This window comes from Zalophus californianus, chromosome 9, assembly GCF_009762305.2.
Source record: "Zalophus californianus isolate mZalCal1 chromosome 9, mZalCal1.pri.v2, whole genome shotgun sequence".
NCBI lineage: Eukaryota > Metazoa > Chordata > Mammalia > Carnivora > Otariidae > Zalophus > Zalophus californianus.
The window spans coordinates 63,423,544-63,440,836 of record NC_045603.1 but is presented as its reverse complement, the minus strand read 5'-3'; the positions used below and the strand labels follow the sequence as shown (position 1 = coordinate 63,440,836).

The 17,293-nt window shown below is 40.6% G+C and overlaps 1 protein-coding gene across 2 annotated transcripts in view; it reads right to left on the bottom strand.

Annotated features, from left to right (window-relative positions):
- Positions 1–17,293, bottom strand: part of LIMA1 (LIM domain and actin binding 1) — a 92,109-nt gene that overhangs the window by 6,464 nt on the left and 68,352 nt on the right. The window contains exons 5-9 of one of the 2 annotated variants that reach the window (XM_027594108.2): positions 13,971–14,055; positions 12,950–13,098; positions 10,176–10,283; positions 6,928–6,985; positions 5,233–5,345 (exon numbers count right to left, since the gene is read on the bottom strand). In XM_027594108.2, the coding sequence (XP_027449909.1) occupies positions 5,233–5,345; positions 6,928–6,985; positions 10,176–10,283; positions 12,950–13,098; positions 13,971–14,055 (513 nt within the window). The remainder of the gene's footprint in view (positions 1–5,232; positions 5,346–6,927; positions 6,986–10,175; positions 10,284–12,949; positions 13,099–13,970; positions 14,056–17,293) is intronic. The other variant, XM_027594109.2, reaches the window with a different exon arrangement.

The window sequence follows — 17,293 nt, the reverse complement described above, 5'->3', positions numbered from 1 at the left end:
AGGGATTGAAGAACAAAGGAACAGAACTGAGTGGAAATGGCTCCTCAACAGCCCCCTTCCATTCCTAAGGTTAGAGCCCTAAAAAGAAAAACTTAAATAGTCAAAGACAGGTTCAACCTAGTTTACCAAGCATAAGGGAGGTATTTAAATATGATCAAATGTTGTAACTGAATGCTGTTGGAAGCAATTAGGGCCTTATCTGGAGCTCAGAATTCTTATACGGATACTTCTAACAAGATAGGACCCAGTGGCAATGTCACTGCATAGTTTTAATTAGGTTTTCTCTAAAAAGAGCTAGGTCCTTGTCTAGCAAGCAGGAAATACATTAAAATGCAAAATAAAATTTGGGTGTAACAGTACAACTGATGGCATCAGAGAGAGCCTGTACAGATCACAATTCACATGATGCAGAAGTCAGAGGCCAAATGTATCTATTTCTCAGACTGAAACTCTTTCAGTAGCAGGGTGGCTTCTGTATTTTGAGTGCTTGACTTAGGAGGACAGTATTCATTCTGGGCAGTGAAGACAGAGCAGGAGATAGGAATCTCCCAGGATACAAGAGGAGAGGGGTATGACTGTGGTCAGGGGGAATGGAGAGAGCCGGAGCACGCCTCCATCACACACACACAGAGGACACACTGTAGGAGGGTGCGGCCCTGGGAACAGAAAGGAGAACCTGAGAGAAAGCTGAAAGCTGAGCTCACGTTAGGAGGAAAGTGGAAGGCAGGAGCAGAAATTAGGTACCGGAGGAGCAGGAAGCAGAAGCTGCAAGAGACAAACAGGAACCTTCAGTGAATACACAGCATTAGGTTGGGGGTGGGGGGGGGAGGGCCTGGAGCGCTTTACTGAAGCTGAGCTGAAACTCAGGTCCAGACTCAGATCCAAGAATAAGACGTTTTCTTTCTTTTTCAAGTAATTCTGCTAATTTAGTGGCAAAAGCAGCCTCACTCCTATCTACCTGACGCTGGAACCTGGCCCAGCTCAGGACAGAGAGCTGTCGTGAGCCTTCACCCACACAAGGAGTGTCTCATTAACAATTCTTTAGTGTCTTACTGCCTCCCACACCTGATCCATAATGGCTCTCTCTTGAATGGGGTGAAAAGCCACCTCTCCTCCTTAACATCAAATTAATAGACTGCTAGCTCAAACATCTGACTAACCACAAGCTTCTAATTAACCAGACCTACAGAGGCCCGTTATTCCTATCCAGTTTTTAGAGACCCTTTTCAATATTATTTAATGTTTATATGGCAGCTGCCCAAGGGCCTTCTAGTTTCATAAAGTCAAGAGGATCCCAACCTGGTAATATGCCAAATCAGAGTGGCTGTGTCTGTGCCTTCCCTTTACTTCCTCTGTCCCGGGCTCTCAGCCACTTTTCTGTAATTGCCCCCATGTCTATTCAGACGACAGGAAGCAGAGTCAGTGCCCAAAAATCTCTACCATTATGGTAGGCCTTTAAACATCCACGTTTAAAACACTGCCAGTATTAGAATGTTAGACATTTTTTATCTTTAAAATATATTTTTTTCACTCGGTAAGATGTTTTTCATCTCTCCTCCCTCACTCTTTTTCACATGTAGAAACTACAGCACCAGGACATCAGGTTCCTTATCAAAGCTCCCATGGTCAGTAGCAGAATTAAAACTAAAACTCAGAACTCCCGATTCGCAAACCAATAGAGCATTTTCTAAATTGTCCTGGCATGCTAATTTTCCGTAACTAAAGGAAACTCTTTGGGGAGGAGAGCAGATGCTAACCCAAATGAAAATAATCTCACTATAGCAGTTTGAACAAACTACAGTCCTCACTTTGTTTCAAATTAAAATATGTAGATAATATCTTTGGGATGTTCAGAAATGAATGAGGTAATATTTACATAACTGATGTTCATAAATACTGTCATGTCTTTCCCATATGAGGGATCTTACAGGCCCTCTGTTGATCAGCATCTACACAAAGCTATTTTTCTAATAAATGTGTGTGGCTTCATCTACATTCTTTCACTGTCTGGCCTTACATATATATTTCAGTCTAATGAAAGCTCTAGTTGGGAGATTATAGATATGTATATGTAACATATATAAACAACATACATATATAGGGGGGCGCTGGCAACAGTCAGTGAAGCTAACTAGCCTTTGGACATGGTGAAGTCAGAAGGAAATTCTGTATTGATGTCAGGCTTCCATTCCTCAAGAACACCGCAAAATGCCTTTCATTCCCTCCTTTCCAATCTGTGCAAAATATCTAGGTAATTAAACTGAAATTCTTCACATACAGTAAATGGTTGGGCTGGCTGGCTCTGTGCAGCCTTCACCCTTCCCCTGGCTTTCTGTGAAACTCTTTTTGACAGCATTTTGGAGATACTCACATCTTAAACAGACTGCTCTACATGTAGAGGAAAGGTTCGTGTTTGATAAAGCAGGAATAATGGAGACACTAAGAAAAGATTCTAGATGCCCTTTAGCATAATTCCAGTGGCTTTGCAAACTAGCATAAAACCTCCTACCCTGTCCATAGAGGAAGGGACAGCCAGCAGGGCATTGAGGGGGTGCCAGGTAGGTGTCCTCTCAGGCAGTCTGCCATGTTTTCTCTCCACATCCTTCAGCAGGACCAGACAAGGAAGCCTTGGCTGTCCTCATGGGGGCAAGTGGGTGTTCCCAGAGGTGACCACATCTCCTTGCCCCTTCCTCCCTGTTCTCCCCATTTAGGGGAAACATTTGGGGGATAACTTCTCTCAATGGAAGGACATAAAGCCTAAGAGACCTCTGGGTCTCTTGAGTAGAAAGGTCCTGAGCTTTCTCACAGGGTCCACTGAGCTCTGCTCCCAGAATGTCTTTTTTGAGAGTGAACCTGCAACTTCAATTTCATTAGCACCAGGTCTCATCAACTGAGCTATCTGGCCAGTGTTCAAAATATACAAATAAAACTCTTACTTGTAAAGATGAGGATCATTTTCTTACTTTATCAAGCTAAAGTTTGAAATGAACCGAATCTCTACCTTAGATGTCCTAGTTTTCAATAACAGACAGGCACTAAGGAACAGTTTTTCTAGGATGTGTGGGACCTAAAAATCTATTCTGAGTGAACAAGTTTATTCTGAGCTGTATGTAATTTCCCCAAGTGGAGAAACAACTTCTGTCACGTGGTCTATAGCCATGAGACCAGTGATGCCAGCAGGTCTTCCTATAAACACTAAAGTATATATATACTTGCCTTCAGAATGTAAAGGATAAATTTGAGGAGAAAATAAACTACCCTTAAAAGTGGAGATGTGACTGAGTCCCATCTGTATCTGTACACCATCATCATTTGAGCTTTGGACCATCAGCAAACACAGGGAGCCAGGCCCATTTACTCCAGTCTTCACACAACGTTCAAAACCTGAGGTGTCTGTCTGGTGAAAGCAGGCCTGTTTGCATTCTCCTGCTGAGTGACCAGGGCTAAAGAACAGGCATGGGTCTGGGACAGGTGTAGAGGGAGCTTTATCTCCAGCCCCTCTCATCCCTGGTATGCTAGGGAGGACCTAAGTGAGGTGCACTCTGTCACTCATCACTCAGCAGCTCAGACCCTGGAGTCTGAATCAAGGAGGGACCTCAAAAGTCCAACCCAGTACCAGGAGGTCTGACCTAGCAGTTGAGGGAAGGAAATGAGACTGGGTTGAGAAATCAAATATATTCAAGAACAGATTTTAGTTCTTAGACAAGCCATGGAATTTCCTAGTCCCTCAGTCCATGGCCAAGTCAGATTTACTGGCTATTCTTGATCCAGAACCACAACCCAAGGACTCACATCTGGGCAGGGTTGCTGTTGGAGAAGAAATTAACCCCATGGCATTTGCTACTTTGTTGGACTCCAGATACTGGACAAAGAAAGTGCTGATGACAGCATGAGCTGAACTTTAAAGCCGCCAGAATTGGGGGTCATGTTGAATACATGTGCAGCTCAATCACTGTAACTCCATCCTTCCTCCCTTTACCTGCTTTCTCCTGCTATTTTCTTCACGTTTTGCTCCTTTTCAATAAACCTTACTCTCCTCATGAATCTCAGCTTCCTGTAAAATTTTCATTTTACATTCTTCACTCCTCCCCCTTCCCTTTTTTAACTCGCCCTTTATGTCCCAGATTCTCCCCTTTTCTCCTTTTGTTCCAAATCTTCACCTATGTCCTCTTCTCTTCCTTCATTTTGTGCACTAGAACTTTCATCAAGGCATGTGTCATGCCCACAATTGAGAGATACAAGCACAGCTGATGGGTGCATGAGGCTGGGGCAGTTACAAACCATCAACACACCAATTCTACCTACTGCATTTCTTTTAAATGTTAAAACTTTCTAAATAAAACCTGGCTACTTAAGAGAGCACCAGAGGAGAAAGACACTAAAGAAGTGTGGGTATGTTTGGTTATCAATCCACATGGCTAAATTAGCACATTAGCAAAGCATTCTATTAAAATAAGTCAGGTAATAAAGTCTAAAGTAGGCATTGGGATTTTTTTTAACCTTTATTTTTATGAGAGTATATATTTGTTCATAGAAAGGGAAAAAACTGCTTTTTAAAAACTGGTGAATAAAAGGTGGCCAGAGATTGAGTAGCCTCGTAAAGTTTTCTTAGGATACAAAACTTTTGTACATTCCTTAACATCTAATATTATATACCCTAGTATAACTGTCACTTGAATGTCCGATTTTACAGCAAAGGGCTGGCCAACTCCCACTGCAATGTACACAGTCTTTCTTTAAAGAAGCTAACCACCAATCATGTTACAGTCAAGTTCTTCAGACCAGGGGGCCACTCTCTTTAAGTTGACATGCACATCCCCATCCAATGGGCTGATTTAGTTTGACAGATTTCTTGAATTTTCCACTTTGTCGTCTTTTGCCCATTCACAGATTTATGGACTTGGGCATTTTTTCCCCCTCAAACAAACAAACAAACACACACACACACAAAACCCACGTCATTTTCTTTAATTTTGGGTTTCCTTAAAACTTCCATGAATTTTCCAGATTTCAAACTGAGAGCTATTAGTGAACCTCTCTCCTCCTGGCTCAAACATCTGAGCAGAAGAGACAAGATTTCCAGGGAAAGTGACTGGCTTAAGTATGCCCTTACTTGGCGTTTTCATCCCCACAAAAGCAAAAACGGGTTATAATGAACATAATGATATAAGGTGCAATGAGATCTACTTGAAAACTAATGTCTAAAGGTTCTGAGAGAAATTGCCATCATACCTTCACTGCTTTGGGAGGAGAACTTTCAGAGAGGCTGGAGGCTCTCGCATCTGGATTTAGTGGTTTAGGATGGACAGGCTGCTGGACCTCACTCTTGACCTGGGAGTTACCTGCTTGAATTATGAAAGGAAGACATTTTATAGTATCAGGGGAAGTCTCAGAAATGGTTCATCCCCAAAGCAAAGCTTTGGCACCTCTACAATGGACAGGTCTTTTCAACACCAGGGAAAACACAGCTCTTCTAATGCTAAAAGCTATGCTCTTAGGTTCTGAGCTGGGAGGTTTTTTCACACTTTGCCACACACAGCAAGGATCCAAATCATTCTATCTGAAGAACTTTCTGCTCCCCCCCGCCCCGCCGTGGTATTTGTCACTTTTAAAGGCTGTTTGTAGCAATGTGATGTAATGAGCACTGGGCATTATGTAAGACTGATGAATCACTGAACTCTACCTCTGAAACTAATAATACACTATATGTTAATTAATTGAATTTAAATTAAGAAAATAAAGGCTGTTTGTAGATGATTTTTTTTGGTAGTTAGCACCCCCAATAACTCCTCCTGGAGTGCTTGAAGGAATGTGAGGGTATAAATTTCCTATTGCACATGCACACCCACTGGGTGTGGGTGTGTATGTAATTTGACAGTCTTTTTGGTCAGTCCTATAGCAGATATCCATGGATGGAGATTATGGAAAAAGGCTCCATGAAGTTTTTTTCATAATCATTGATGTGTCACCTGCATAAGTTAATTTTCTGCCAATATAGTTACTGTGTGGAAAACTCTGAGCAGACACAGAAAAGTGCTACTAAGGAACCATAAAAGAATTCCTTAAAATCTAGAGTTAAGTCAACAAAGTACTAAAAGATTAAGGCTTATTTTTCAAATGTTTTGCAAACCTAGTCAAAACTCAGAAAAATTTCTAGTACAAGCAAAATGACTACAAAAGGAATATTCTTGGATTCAAACAGCAAATTTCTCTCTAAAATTTTAAGGTAGGATTTACTAGAGATTTGTTAAATTCATCTTTCTACTTTAGTTGCTGAGTTTTCAATGTCTAGTAAAGTAATTAACCTGGAGAGAAGCTAGAAATCCACATATGTTTTAAAAAAATACTGAAAATTAGAATCAAAAGTGGATATAGTAAGAAAAAAAAAAACAAACGTTTTTGTTTTTGGTAGAACTGAGGCTTGAAATGGATGAAAAGCTGATAAAATTCAGTGCCAAAAGGAAAATCTCTAGAAATCTGGCTAGAAGGTGGACTATGGTTCACATATAGATAAGCAGAGAAAGATATTTTTAAAAGGTTACTCAAATACCAATTCTTTATCCCTGTAAATGAATAAAATCCTTCTTGGCCAAACTCCTATTAAAATGAAACTTCAAAATTAGTTTTTATAGCTTGAACCCTGAAAAGGTTTGATACAAAAGGCAGGGTACATTCAATGAGAGAAGCACCACAAGTATTCAGTTTGCCCCAAGTTAATCACACTGAGTTTAATTTCTCCCTAAGCCAGGGAACGTGTGAAGGGTAAGCAAGCATCAGTCCTTAAAACCTAGTGAAAGATTTGATCACCTAAGTTGCTGGGTTTAATATGTTACATTCTCAGCACTGACAGCAGTGGGGACATTCCCGGACGAAATACAGAATACAGAACAAGAACCTCATCCTCCAGATCTAAGAACAAACGCTTACGGGAATCATCTTCAGCAGGGGTGGAACGGACTGCCAGGCTATTCTCAGTTGCAGAAACCTACAAAAGGGGGGGATTAAGAATCACATTAAAAATAAAAGAACACACTGCTGTTAATGCCATAAAAACCTGCTGACTCTAGTCAGTCACTGGCTGCCTGGGGGAAATAACGGGCCCCGGAACAGCTGAGCATTTAAACAAGAGGCAGCAAAATGTCTTTTATGAGGATATTAACATGCCTCTCAATTACACAGTAATGGGAGAAACAGACTGCACTCAACTGCCAAAAGTGTGCATCATCTCCCTTTATAAAAGAACTTCTAAACCACATCTTTCTGTCAATAAATAAATAAATAAATAAATAAATAAATAAAGGCAAAACAAAACCCTCTATCAGAGAGAACAAAGCTTCTTACCATAGAACTATAACACACTCAAAGGCAAGATGAAGTCTTTACATTAGGAACTATTCTTATTCCTTTATCTTCCTAATTCCTTATTTCCCAACCACATACATTCTGCTGAAACAAGCTGGCCAATACAGAGGATCTTTTGATAGCTAAAAGACAAATTGACCAAAAACCAAACTCTGGTGTTATCTTCAAGTCGGTTTTCCGTTTTAATCCCAGTCTCAAAATGGCAGTGTTTAACAAAATGGCAGATCTTATGTATCGGTGCAAATCTCTTCCCCAGAAGCCATCAAATTTAAATAAAAACTTTCTACTTTCTCTCTCTCTCTCTCTCTCTCTCTCCTTTTTAGTGGCCCCTAGGCCTTCCCGGTATCCTCTATCACACTCAAAATCAGGAAGGGTCAATAGGTGACCCAATGTGTAGTCTTCATGTAACAGTCTTTCATTCAGGGGCACCTGGGTGGCTCAGTCATTAAGTGTCTGCCTTTGGCTCAGGTCATGATCCCAGCGTCCTGAGATTGAGCCCCGTCAGGTTCCCTGCTCAGCATGAAGCCTGCTTCTCCGTCTCCCACTCCCCCTGCTTGTGTTCCCTCTCTCGCTGTCTCTCTCTCTCTGTCAACAAAATAAATAAAATCTTAAAAAAAAAAAGTCTTTCATTCAGCTGTCAGGGATTTTATGGGCAATGCTGAGTGTTTCTATCAGGATGTCTAATGTACTGAATAAATGTACAATGGAGATTAAGTCATTGGCTGACTGCACCTGAATTTTTGCATGGTTGTTTTTTCTCATTACTCTCTCTCTCTTTTTTTTTTACAAGTAGGCTCCACACCCAACATGGGGCCAAATGCAGGGCTTGAACTTACGACCCTGAGATCAAGACCTGAACTGAGACCAAGTTGGACACTTAACCAGCTGAGCCACCCAGGCGCCCCTACTCTCTTTTCATTACAGGAATTCTGACATGGCATAGAACAAACCAGTATAATAACAGCCAACATTTACTCAGTGTTTAGTATGTGCCAGGTATTGGAATGATCACTCTAAATACATTATTTCATTTAATGATAGGAAAGAAATTAAAAGCTCTTCAATTCTTGTTAATTAGTAGGTGCATCCATCGCAGGATATTCCTCTCTCACCTCTAATTTTGGTCACCTTGAACCTGCAGGGTAAACTTACTGCCAATCATGACATCATTGCACATGCCCAACCAGCTGACCTCACTGCAGGAGCCGCCAGGAGAGAGCACGTGAGATTTTGCTTGAACATTTTATTAAAGGAAAGCGCAAATTCATTTACAAGAGGAGAAAGGGAAGAACAATACCTTGACAAAATATTCTATTTCAGGCAAGTTTACCCTAGCATTAATGTCCCCTTGTAACAAGCTGAAGTTCAAATAGTTCTTGGGTATCGGTTAACAAAAGCTAGGCAAATAGATGAAAGGATAATTGAAGCTCTGAAAAATTTTACGAATTTGAAGGCAGCCCCAGCTTTATGAACCTGCAGTATGTACCTTAAGACTATGTACTGTCTTTATCTCCTTTCTTCCCCGCCCACTCCTCAACTCATGGTTTAGTTGCACAGATGCCCTTTTAGGCTGTAATTACAGTGTTCTGATACTCCAGTTCAACTCAGAGGTCCAGTTTCAAATCAGTGTGAAGATAATCGAGAAAGAAACACAAAATTAGATTAGGGACAATCCAGGTATTATTTTCTAGATGATCATTTCTGAAACTATGCTCCTAGGATAGATGAGGAGATTTCAATGCTGGGAATATTTTTCTCTTAAGTTTCTTTTTTATAGTATGTAACATTTTAACTCAGTTCTTCTTCTTTTTTTTTTTTAAAGATTTTATATTTAAGTAATCTGTACACCCAACGTGGAGCTTGAACTCACAACCCCACAATCAAGAGTCGCACACTCCACTGACTAAGCCAGCAAGGCACCCTAACTCAGTTTACTCTTTCTTTTTTTTTTTTAATATTTTATTTATTTATTTGACAGAGAGAGACACAGCGAGAGCAGGAACACAAGCAGGGGGAGTGGGAGAGGGAGAAGCAGGCTTCCCGCCGAGCAGGGAGCCTGATGCGGGGCTTGATCCCAGAACCCTGAGATCATGATCTGAGCCGTAGGCAGACACTTAACGACTGAGCCACCCAGGCGCCCCCTCAGTTTATTCTCAAGACACAATCTCCCACTTAAAAATGGGAAAACCAGGTAGTCTAATAAGAGAATTCACCTGATACATGGCATGTGACTCATGGGACTAATGCGTGAGCCCACTGTTGCCAGGACATATGTAATTTATTGGATGATTTTATGATTATGAAACACATGGATGCCAAGTATTTTGTCTTATTATTTCAACATATACTTGCAATATGTTTTTGTAAAATAAAGAGATCTAATTTTTCTGGAACATGAGGAATAGCATGGAGGACATTAGGAGAAGGAAGGGAAAGATGAAGGGGCAGAATTGGAGGGGGAGACGAACCATGAGACTATGGACTCTGAGAAACAAACTGAGGGAATTCAAGGAATTCCTTGAAGATATCATCTCTAATCAAAACAGATTTTTAAAAATCACTTTAGCTCTACACCCTCTGAGCATCTGCCGAGCAAAAGAATTTTCCAGTGAAGGTTCATTATTTGGTCAGCTATAAGTCGCAGAGTTCCCCAACTGAAATTATGTGACCTGCAAAAATGACAATCTGTCCTGGCAGCTGTTACCAAATTCCCAGACACTCTGCAGCCTAGAGTGAGAGTGGTTTCTAATTTTAAGCATCTAATTTAGAACACATGCTTCCTTGGCAACTGGACATCAGATTTTTCAACCCACCTTCTCTCCAACCTGATGGGAGATGCAGACCTCAGGATCTGGGGGCACATTCTCCTTTTGCTCCAATTTATGAGTTCTAATTTCACCGCCACTGGCTCTCAAGTCATTCTACAAAATAAAAATAAATCTGTGAACTAAAATAAAAAAAGCTTACTATTCTGTGCTCTTCATAGCACATCCATTAAATAAATTTGGAACGGTAAAAGAAAAGTTCTTTTAAGAAGCCTCGGGTCAAATCAACCCCCTAATTCTCACAAGCAAAACCCATTGACTAGTGAAATGACAAAAGCGGCTTTGTGGACACACACCTCAGAGTTAAATATTTGTACACTAGTCTAAAACTGGATGCTCATTAGAATACAGGCATATCAACACAGACACACAGAGAAACCACCCCCAGCATACAATGTTCTTGTGATTCACTCCTCTAGCAGCAGAGCTTGTGGGAATGCAAAGCCTGTGAGTTTTATCAGAAAAGACCATTCTGGAGCAGGGGAAAGGAGATGCCAAGTGCCAATAATCAAGAAAATATACTGACCATATATATAAATGCTCGGCCTGGAAAGAGAGACAGGGATGATGCATACATATAAAAACTGAAATTATATTTAATGATACCATAAAACAACCTTTTTTTTGGTGAGACTTTCAAAAACATGCTTCTTTTTGCATAAAACTCAGACATTGTACTAAAGACATACCTTATTCTACTTTCTCAGAACAGAATCTCCACATAAAAAAGCAGGCATTAATACTGTCATAAGGAGTAAGCATAATCACATTTTTTTTCCTTGCAAAGAACACTTGGGGCAAAATATTAAAATTAACTTTATCTACTAGATCCAAAATCAATATAGTGGTAGATGAATATGGACATTTCCTACCTTTAGTTTGCTATCTTTCTAAAAGTCTGGTACCTTTCTGTTCTCTGTGATTCTTTAGGCAGGGCGAGAAAACAAGCCATGTATGGCCACAGGGCCAGGGTTAAGTATGCTGACTGAGGTGTGGGATCCCAGACTAAGGGACAAGGCTCTGGAGGAGCATCGGTGAGGGAGAGCAGGCAGCGAGTGCTGCAGAACACAACAGGACAGCTGAAGGACTCACTCCTGACCCCAACTTGAAGCCTGGCCTCCAGAATCACGCCAGAGCGTGTGCTCCTTGTTACAGCCATCCTCTGTAAGGGGCCTGAGAAATTCTTTTGGGATGAGATAAAATGTACTTTTTACAAGAATTCCTAAAGACTTTTCAACTCTTAAAATTTACAGAGCAGGAGAACTGCAATGCTGAAACTCTATTAGGAGTTAAAAAAAAAAAGTCACTGAACAGGTTTTTCCACTTAGGGAGTCACCTGGTTGGAATGTTTATAGCAGGAGGGCACAGAGAAGCAGCAAAATCTTGAAACAAGGGAAATAAGCTCCAAAGATCACCTGTTTGCTCTACCTCCTGACCTCCTTCTAAGAGAAGTCTAACTTTGCTCACTTTCATGCTGTCGGTGAATAATCAGCCTGTGGTGTTTCACTTTATGACTGAGTTATACACATCATCTCTTCTTAAAACCACAGCGAAAACTCAGGACAAAATTATTCATTGCCCAGACTTAGTCCACCAATAAGTACTATTGGAGAATGCATACTTAATAATGTGAGGAAAAGAAGGCTCAACTCCTGGAATACAAGTTATGATTTCTAATAGGTACTCGTTTCAGTCTGCCTGGGCACAAATAAAAATCAATACTATCTTCCAACAAAAACATAGGACACCTAGAGATTCGCGGCTTGTATTCTGAAATCTCAGAAGGAACAAATGTTTGAGAGATCCATATCTATGTATATGTAGAGTGTTTATATGCATGTGTAGGTATGAATAAATGGTATTTAAAAGGTATCTTTGGTTAAGCAGTTCTGTAGTGTCAGCCTGCCAGGTAAGCCTAGGAAAATCTAAAATGGAAAGACCCTCCATTTGATTTAGAATATCACATTTTTATGCTTACTGAGCATGTCATCTTCCTATTATTTCTCCCTCCCCTTTATCTATCCATTATTCTATTTCTTTAGAAAATCATTACATCGTAAGAAGTAAGGATTAAGTAGGCCATATATTGTATGATTCATTTATATAAAATGTCCAGAATAGGTAAGTCCATAAAGACAGAAAGCAGATTAGTGGTTGCCAAGGGATGAGGGGAGGGGAACTAGTGACTGCACAGGTATGGGGTTTCCTTTTGGGGTGATGGAAATGTTCTGGAATTAGACAGTGATGACGGTGGCATGACCTTATGAATACACTAAAAATCACTGAATTACATGTGAAAGTGGTCATTTTACATCATGTGAATTCTATATCAAGAAAAAACTGCAAGAAACCTCCCCATCCCACATTAATGTCGAATATATCCTATATTTCTTGCCAGTATTCTCTCCTCCTTTCCTCAAAAACAAAAACAAGTGTTTCTGTTAAAACTAACAGACTATAACTTTTTTAGCAACAACAACAACAAAATTAAGCAGAAGAGGCAGGAACACTCTCCATGATATTACTGGATGATAACATCACCAACGAAGGAGTGGGGTGGGAATGAGGACTAGGAAAGCAAAGTCAAGATTAGAACATGATAAGGATTCTGAATGAAGCTAGGGTAGGATTTACGTGGAAGGAGAATGGCTAGGGACCAGGGAGAGAGCAGGGCTCTCCGGTCAGGGTCTGGGAGACATCTCTTGTCTCCGTGTTCAGTGACCACTGGCTGGATGAGTGAATGGATGATGCAGAACACATACTGTGGAGCTGCTGGAGTTGCTCTGCTTGGACACAGCTGCCTGGTACTTGGCCATTCGATCCTTTATGGAGGTTTCTGACAGGCGCGGTAAGTCCAGATTTCGCCTGCTCTCGCTTTTCTCTGCGTTGAACGTAGAAGATGTCGACTCACCTGGAAACACACAAATAATGTGTTCTATCAGAAGATAAAATGTGATTTGAATGGTTTCAAGATTCTAAATTTGGGGGGCGCCTGGGTGGCTCAGTCATTAAGCGTCTGCCTTCGGCTCAGGTCACGATCCCGGGGTCCTGGGATCGAGCCCCGCATCGGGCTCCCTGCTTGGCGGGAAGCCTGCTTCTCCCTCTCCCACTCCCCCTGCTTGTGTTCCCTTTCTCGTTGTGTCTCTGTCAAATACATAAATAAAATCTTAAAAAAAAAAAAAGAAAAGTTTCTAAATTTGGGGCTGTTGGAATCAGATGTAATCCATTTCTTCTATGAAGGGTACAAAGAAGGAAATCAGGAACATAACTGTCACTTAGTAGGTAATAGTTACTCACTTTCCCAACTTTAAAAGGAGAACCTTTAGCATAAATGAGTATTATATATTTAAACATTTTGGCTTACTTAACATTGGAAAAAACTAGATCTCAGTGCCATTTTAATTTGCATTTCTTTACCAGGAGGCTGATGATTTTCCTGTTAATTTTATTTTTTGTTTTGTGAAATGCCTGTATAGGCCCCCTTCCAAACATAATAATTATGCTCTCAAGGTGTTATGTTACCATTGGTAATACAGGATAACCAATCTTGACAGAGGACACTGCCACCTACCCATGGCAGCCCTCAAGCCCCAGATGACCTTAGAGCCAAAACTGTGGGCAGTCTTCCCTCGTCATCCCACAAGGGGACCCCTGGGCTGTCACAAATATAGTTTCTTTTAATTTGTGCCACTCTTCCTCTAAAAGCATCGGCTTTGAGGCCAAAAGGTACTGCTACTAATGAGTACTTCCTAGGGAACCTCACACACACGGAATGCTGCTTACCTGGGCCTATTTCCAAATCATCCAGAGAATAGCTGTTTTCAGAGATCCTCCTTCCACCTGCACTCCGACTTTGGGACCGAAGAATCTGTTCGGGAAAACAAAATTCAGCCATAAGCTTTACATGGAAGGTGGGAAATCCTGATGAATGTTCAGAGAAGAGGTCTGCAAATTTCCTTTATTAATAAAATCCACAAGACATTAGATTTTGTATTAGTTTTTACATTCCACAGAATGTGTTTTTAGCATTATAAATATGAAGCACTACATATTCACAGGTGCCCAGGCAGAAATAAGTAACTCTATAGAGGTAATTCTCTCTGGTAATAATCACTGCCTAACCAGCTTAACCAGAGAACTAAGCACTTTAACCAGCCATGGAGGGGAATCCTCATGTCCCAGACGACAGGGACATGTCTCCTTGAACGTCAAGTCTGGATGACAGTTATCTGCCGTTTGTTTCCCTTTTCCCTCCCACTTCATCCCCACTGTTACAGCCTTGGTTCACATCTTTATCTTTTCCCTGGACTATTGTATTACATTTCTTATTGGTTCCTCTCTACCTTCCAATCAAGTCTCTATGATGCTGCCATTATCCCACATCATGTAATTATTCCCCAATATAAAGCTATATTACTCACTTGTTCAAAATGCTTGGAAAATTCCTATAATCATTCCCTGAACTAAATCTAAAGTGCTTAGTATGTTACAGAAGACCAGTTCTACATCTAGTAGGGACCCCTCCCTGAGTATTCCCTTCCATCCCTTACCTTCTAGTAAAAGCAAACTTCTGGGAGGTCCATGAGCTTGTAAATGAGTTCCTTTCCCCCATCCCCCTTTCATCCTTCTATTTGTTCTTTCAAGACTCAGTGGAGGCTGAGCAACATTCTCTCTGTGAAGTCCACCTTAGCTCTCCTACATAAATCTAAGTAGTCCTTCCTCTGTTTCCAAGGTACCTGGTCACACTTACACTACAATGCTTATTGTGTGTCCCTCTACTGGACTGGAAGCCTGCTGAAGGCAGGGACCATGTTTTTGTTTTTTAAATAGAAACATGGATGGTACAGATTTTTTGAATAAATTATTTTGTGAGTCCTGTAAACTACTACATTTATATCTCTCATATCTAGGGTAGATCTCTAATTAAAGTTACAAATTATAATTTTTAAGACTGGAAAAGTAACTTAAGAGAAGGCCATTTAGTATCACAGAAAGTTCCCAGAAAATAGTACACAGAGTATGTCATGTTTATTCAGCTTGTAATGAGAGCCTTCAATCAGATCTTATCATTCAAATCTCAATTTATTTCCAGATAACTTGAAGTGCAAAAGATATCTGAAATCCAGTAGAACAGAAGAGTAAAACACTTAGCACCCTTCTGAACTCAACATTAGCAAATAGTTATTAAACCTTTAAGTTCAATGGACTAATCAACTCAACAGTAAAGTTTAAGACTGAACTTTTTCAAGTCCTCCCCCACCCCCCACCCTCCCACTCCCCGAGAGAGAAAACATGCCACTTCAGAAATCAGAGCCAAGGCCTGGTTTGTTTGTACCATACCAACAATAGTTTCTTGCAAATTCAATATACATTTCATATAATTTATCTCCAGTCAGCTTTGCTAATTACATTATTAACTGATAAAAAAATAAAATAAGCTGTAGCAACTCTAACCTTGCCACATTATGCTCAGGTCAGGGCACCAACATCAACCACATCCACATGACTCACATGATGCAACAAACTCTTGCTCTGAGAGCAGCCCCCCATCTAGAAATGAAGATCACCAGCCAAAACAAAAAGATAAATTTGACAGGACACCCTCCCCATCCACATTTTTTTATTTTCAAAACATTTTTCATTTGCAGATAATTAAAGTAAAGGAAATTCCAAAGACTTATTCCAAATGCTGCTTGACTGTAGGATGATTACTATAAAAATTAAGAATTTTCTGGGCTCAAAAAAGGGAGAAAGCCTGGAAATACGTTTTTGTTTTTTTGTAACCAAAGGAGAACGGGTTCTGCATCCTTAATAATGAAGCAATATTTCAAATATTTACATTCTGTTAAAGGTAAAGTTCAGCTATGATTCCAAGAGTATGCGTTATGTGTCACAACCTGCAGATAGCTCGGTCTTCTGTCTGTACTTGTAGTCAAATCCCTCTCTGTCTCATGCAGAGTCCCTGCACTGGCATTATTGGGAGCAAGCCCATTTAGAACCAGAATATATGCCTTGCTAGAGCAGAGGCTTACTTTCGTTTTATTTATTTATTTTTAAAGATTTTTATTTATTTATTTGACAGAGAGAGGGAACACAAGCAGGGGAGAGGGAGAAGCAGGCTCCCCGCTGAGCAGGGAGCTGAAGCAGGGCTCGATCCCAGGACCCTGGGAGAGGGAGAAGCAGGCTCCCCGCTGAGCAGGGAGCTGAAGCAGGGCTCGATCCCAGGACCCTGGGATCATGACCTGAGCCAAAGGCAGACGCTTAACTACTGAGCCACCCAGGCGCCCCTTACTTTGGTTTTAGATACATAAAATTCTCCATCTTTGCTAGCTTTCAATTTAAACCTTCAGGTTAAATAAAGTTAAGAGCCTTTTTCTTTTTTAAAGCCTTCTGGTACATGAGGGCATCAGGACTCCAAATTCTTTTCTTCCAAGTACTAAAAAAGTGAATGTGCAAAGCCATTTGGTCTTCAAGAAAAATAGAAATGTCTCTGGAAATCAAAGTTATACTGACACTGGTTCTGAGGAAGAACACAGCTCTGAGATGGGAGATCTTTTAATGAGATCCCAGATGAAGCACTAAGCATTTCTTTCAATACTGGTTCACCTCCAAATCACTCAAATATTAAGAATAACAAGAACTCGGACTACATCAATAACTAATGATGTAATATATGGTGATTAACATAACAATAAAAAATAAAAAAAAAGAAGAATAACAAGAACTCGGGCGCTTGGGCGGCTCAGTCGTTAAGCGTCTGCCTTCAGCTCAGGTCATGATCCCAGGGTCCTGGGATCGAGCCCCGCATTGGGCTCCCTGCTCAGTGGGAAGCCTGCTTCTCCCTCTCCCACTCCCCCTGCTTGTGTTCCCTCTCTTGCTGTCTCTCTCTCTCTCTGTTGAAAAATAAAATCTTAAAAAAAAAAAAAAGAATAACAAGAACTCAAATGCATTTACAATGAATTTTGTGATCCTCATTTTACAAGTGGTAATCTGAGGTACAGGAAGAAGGAGGAGTTTCCTCTAATATTTCTCAAGGAAGTAGAAGAACACAAAAAGAAAAAAAACAAACAGGAATTCTTATACTGAAATACTCTTCTGTAACACAT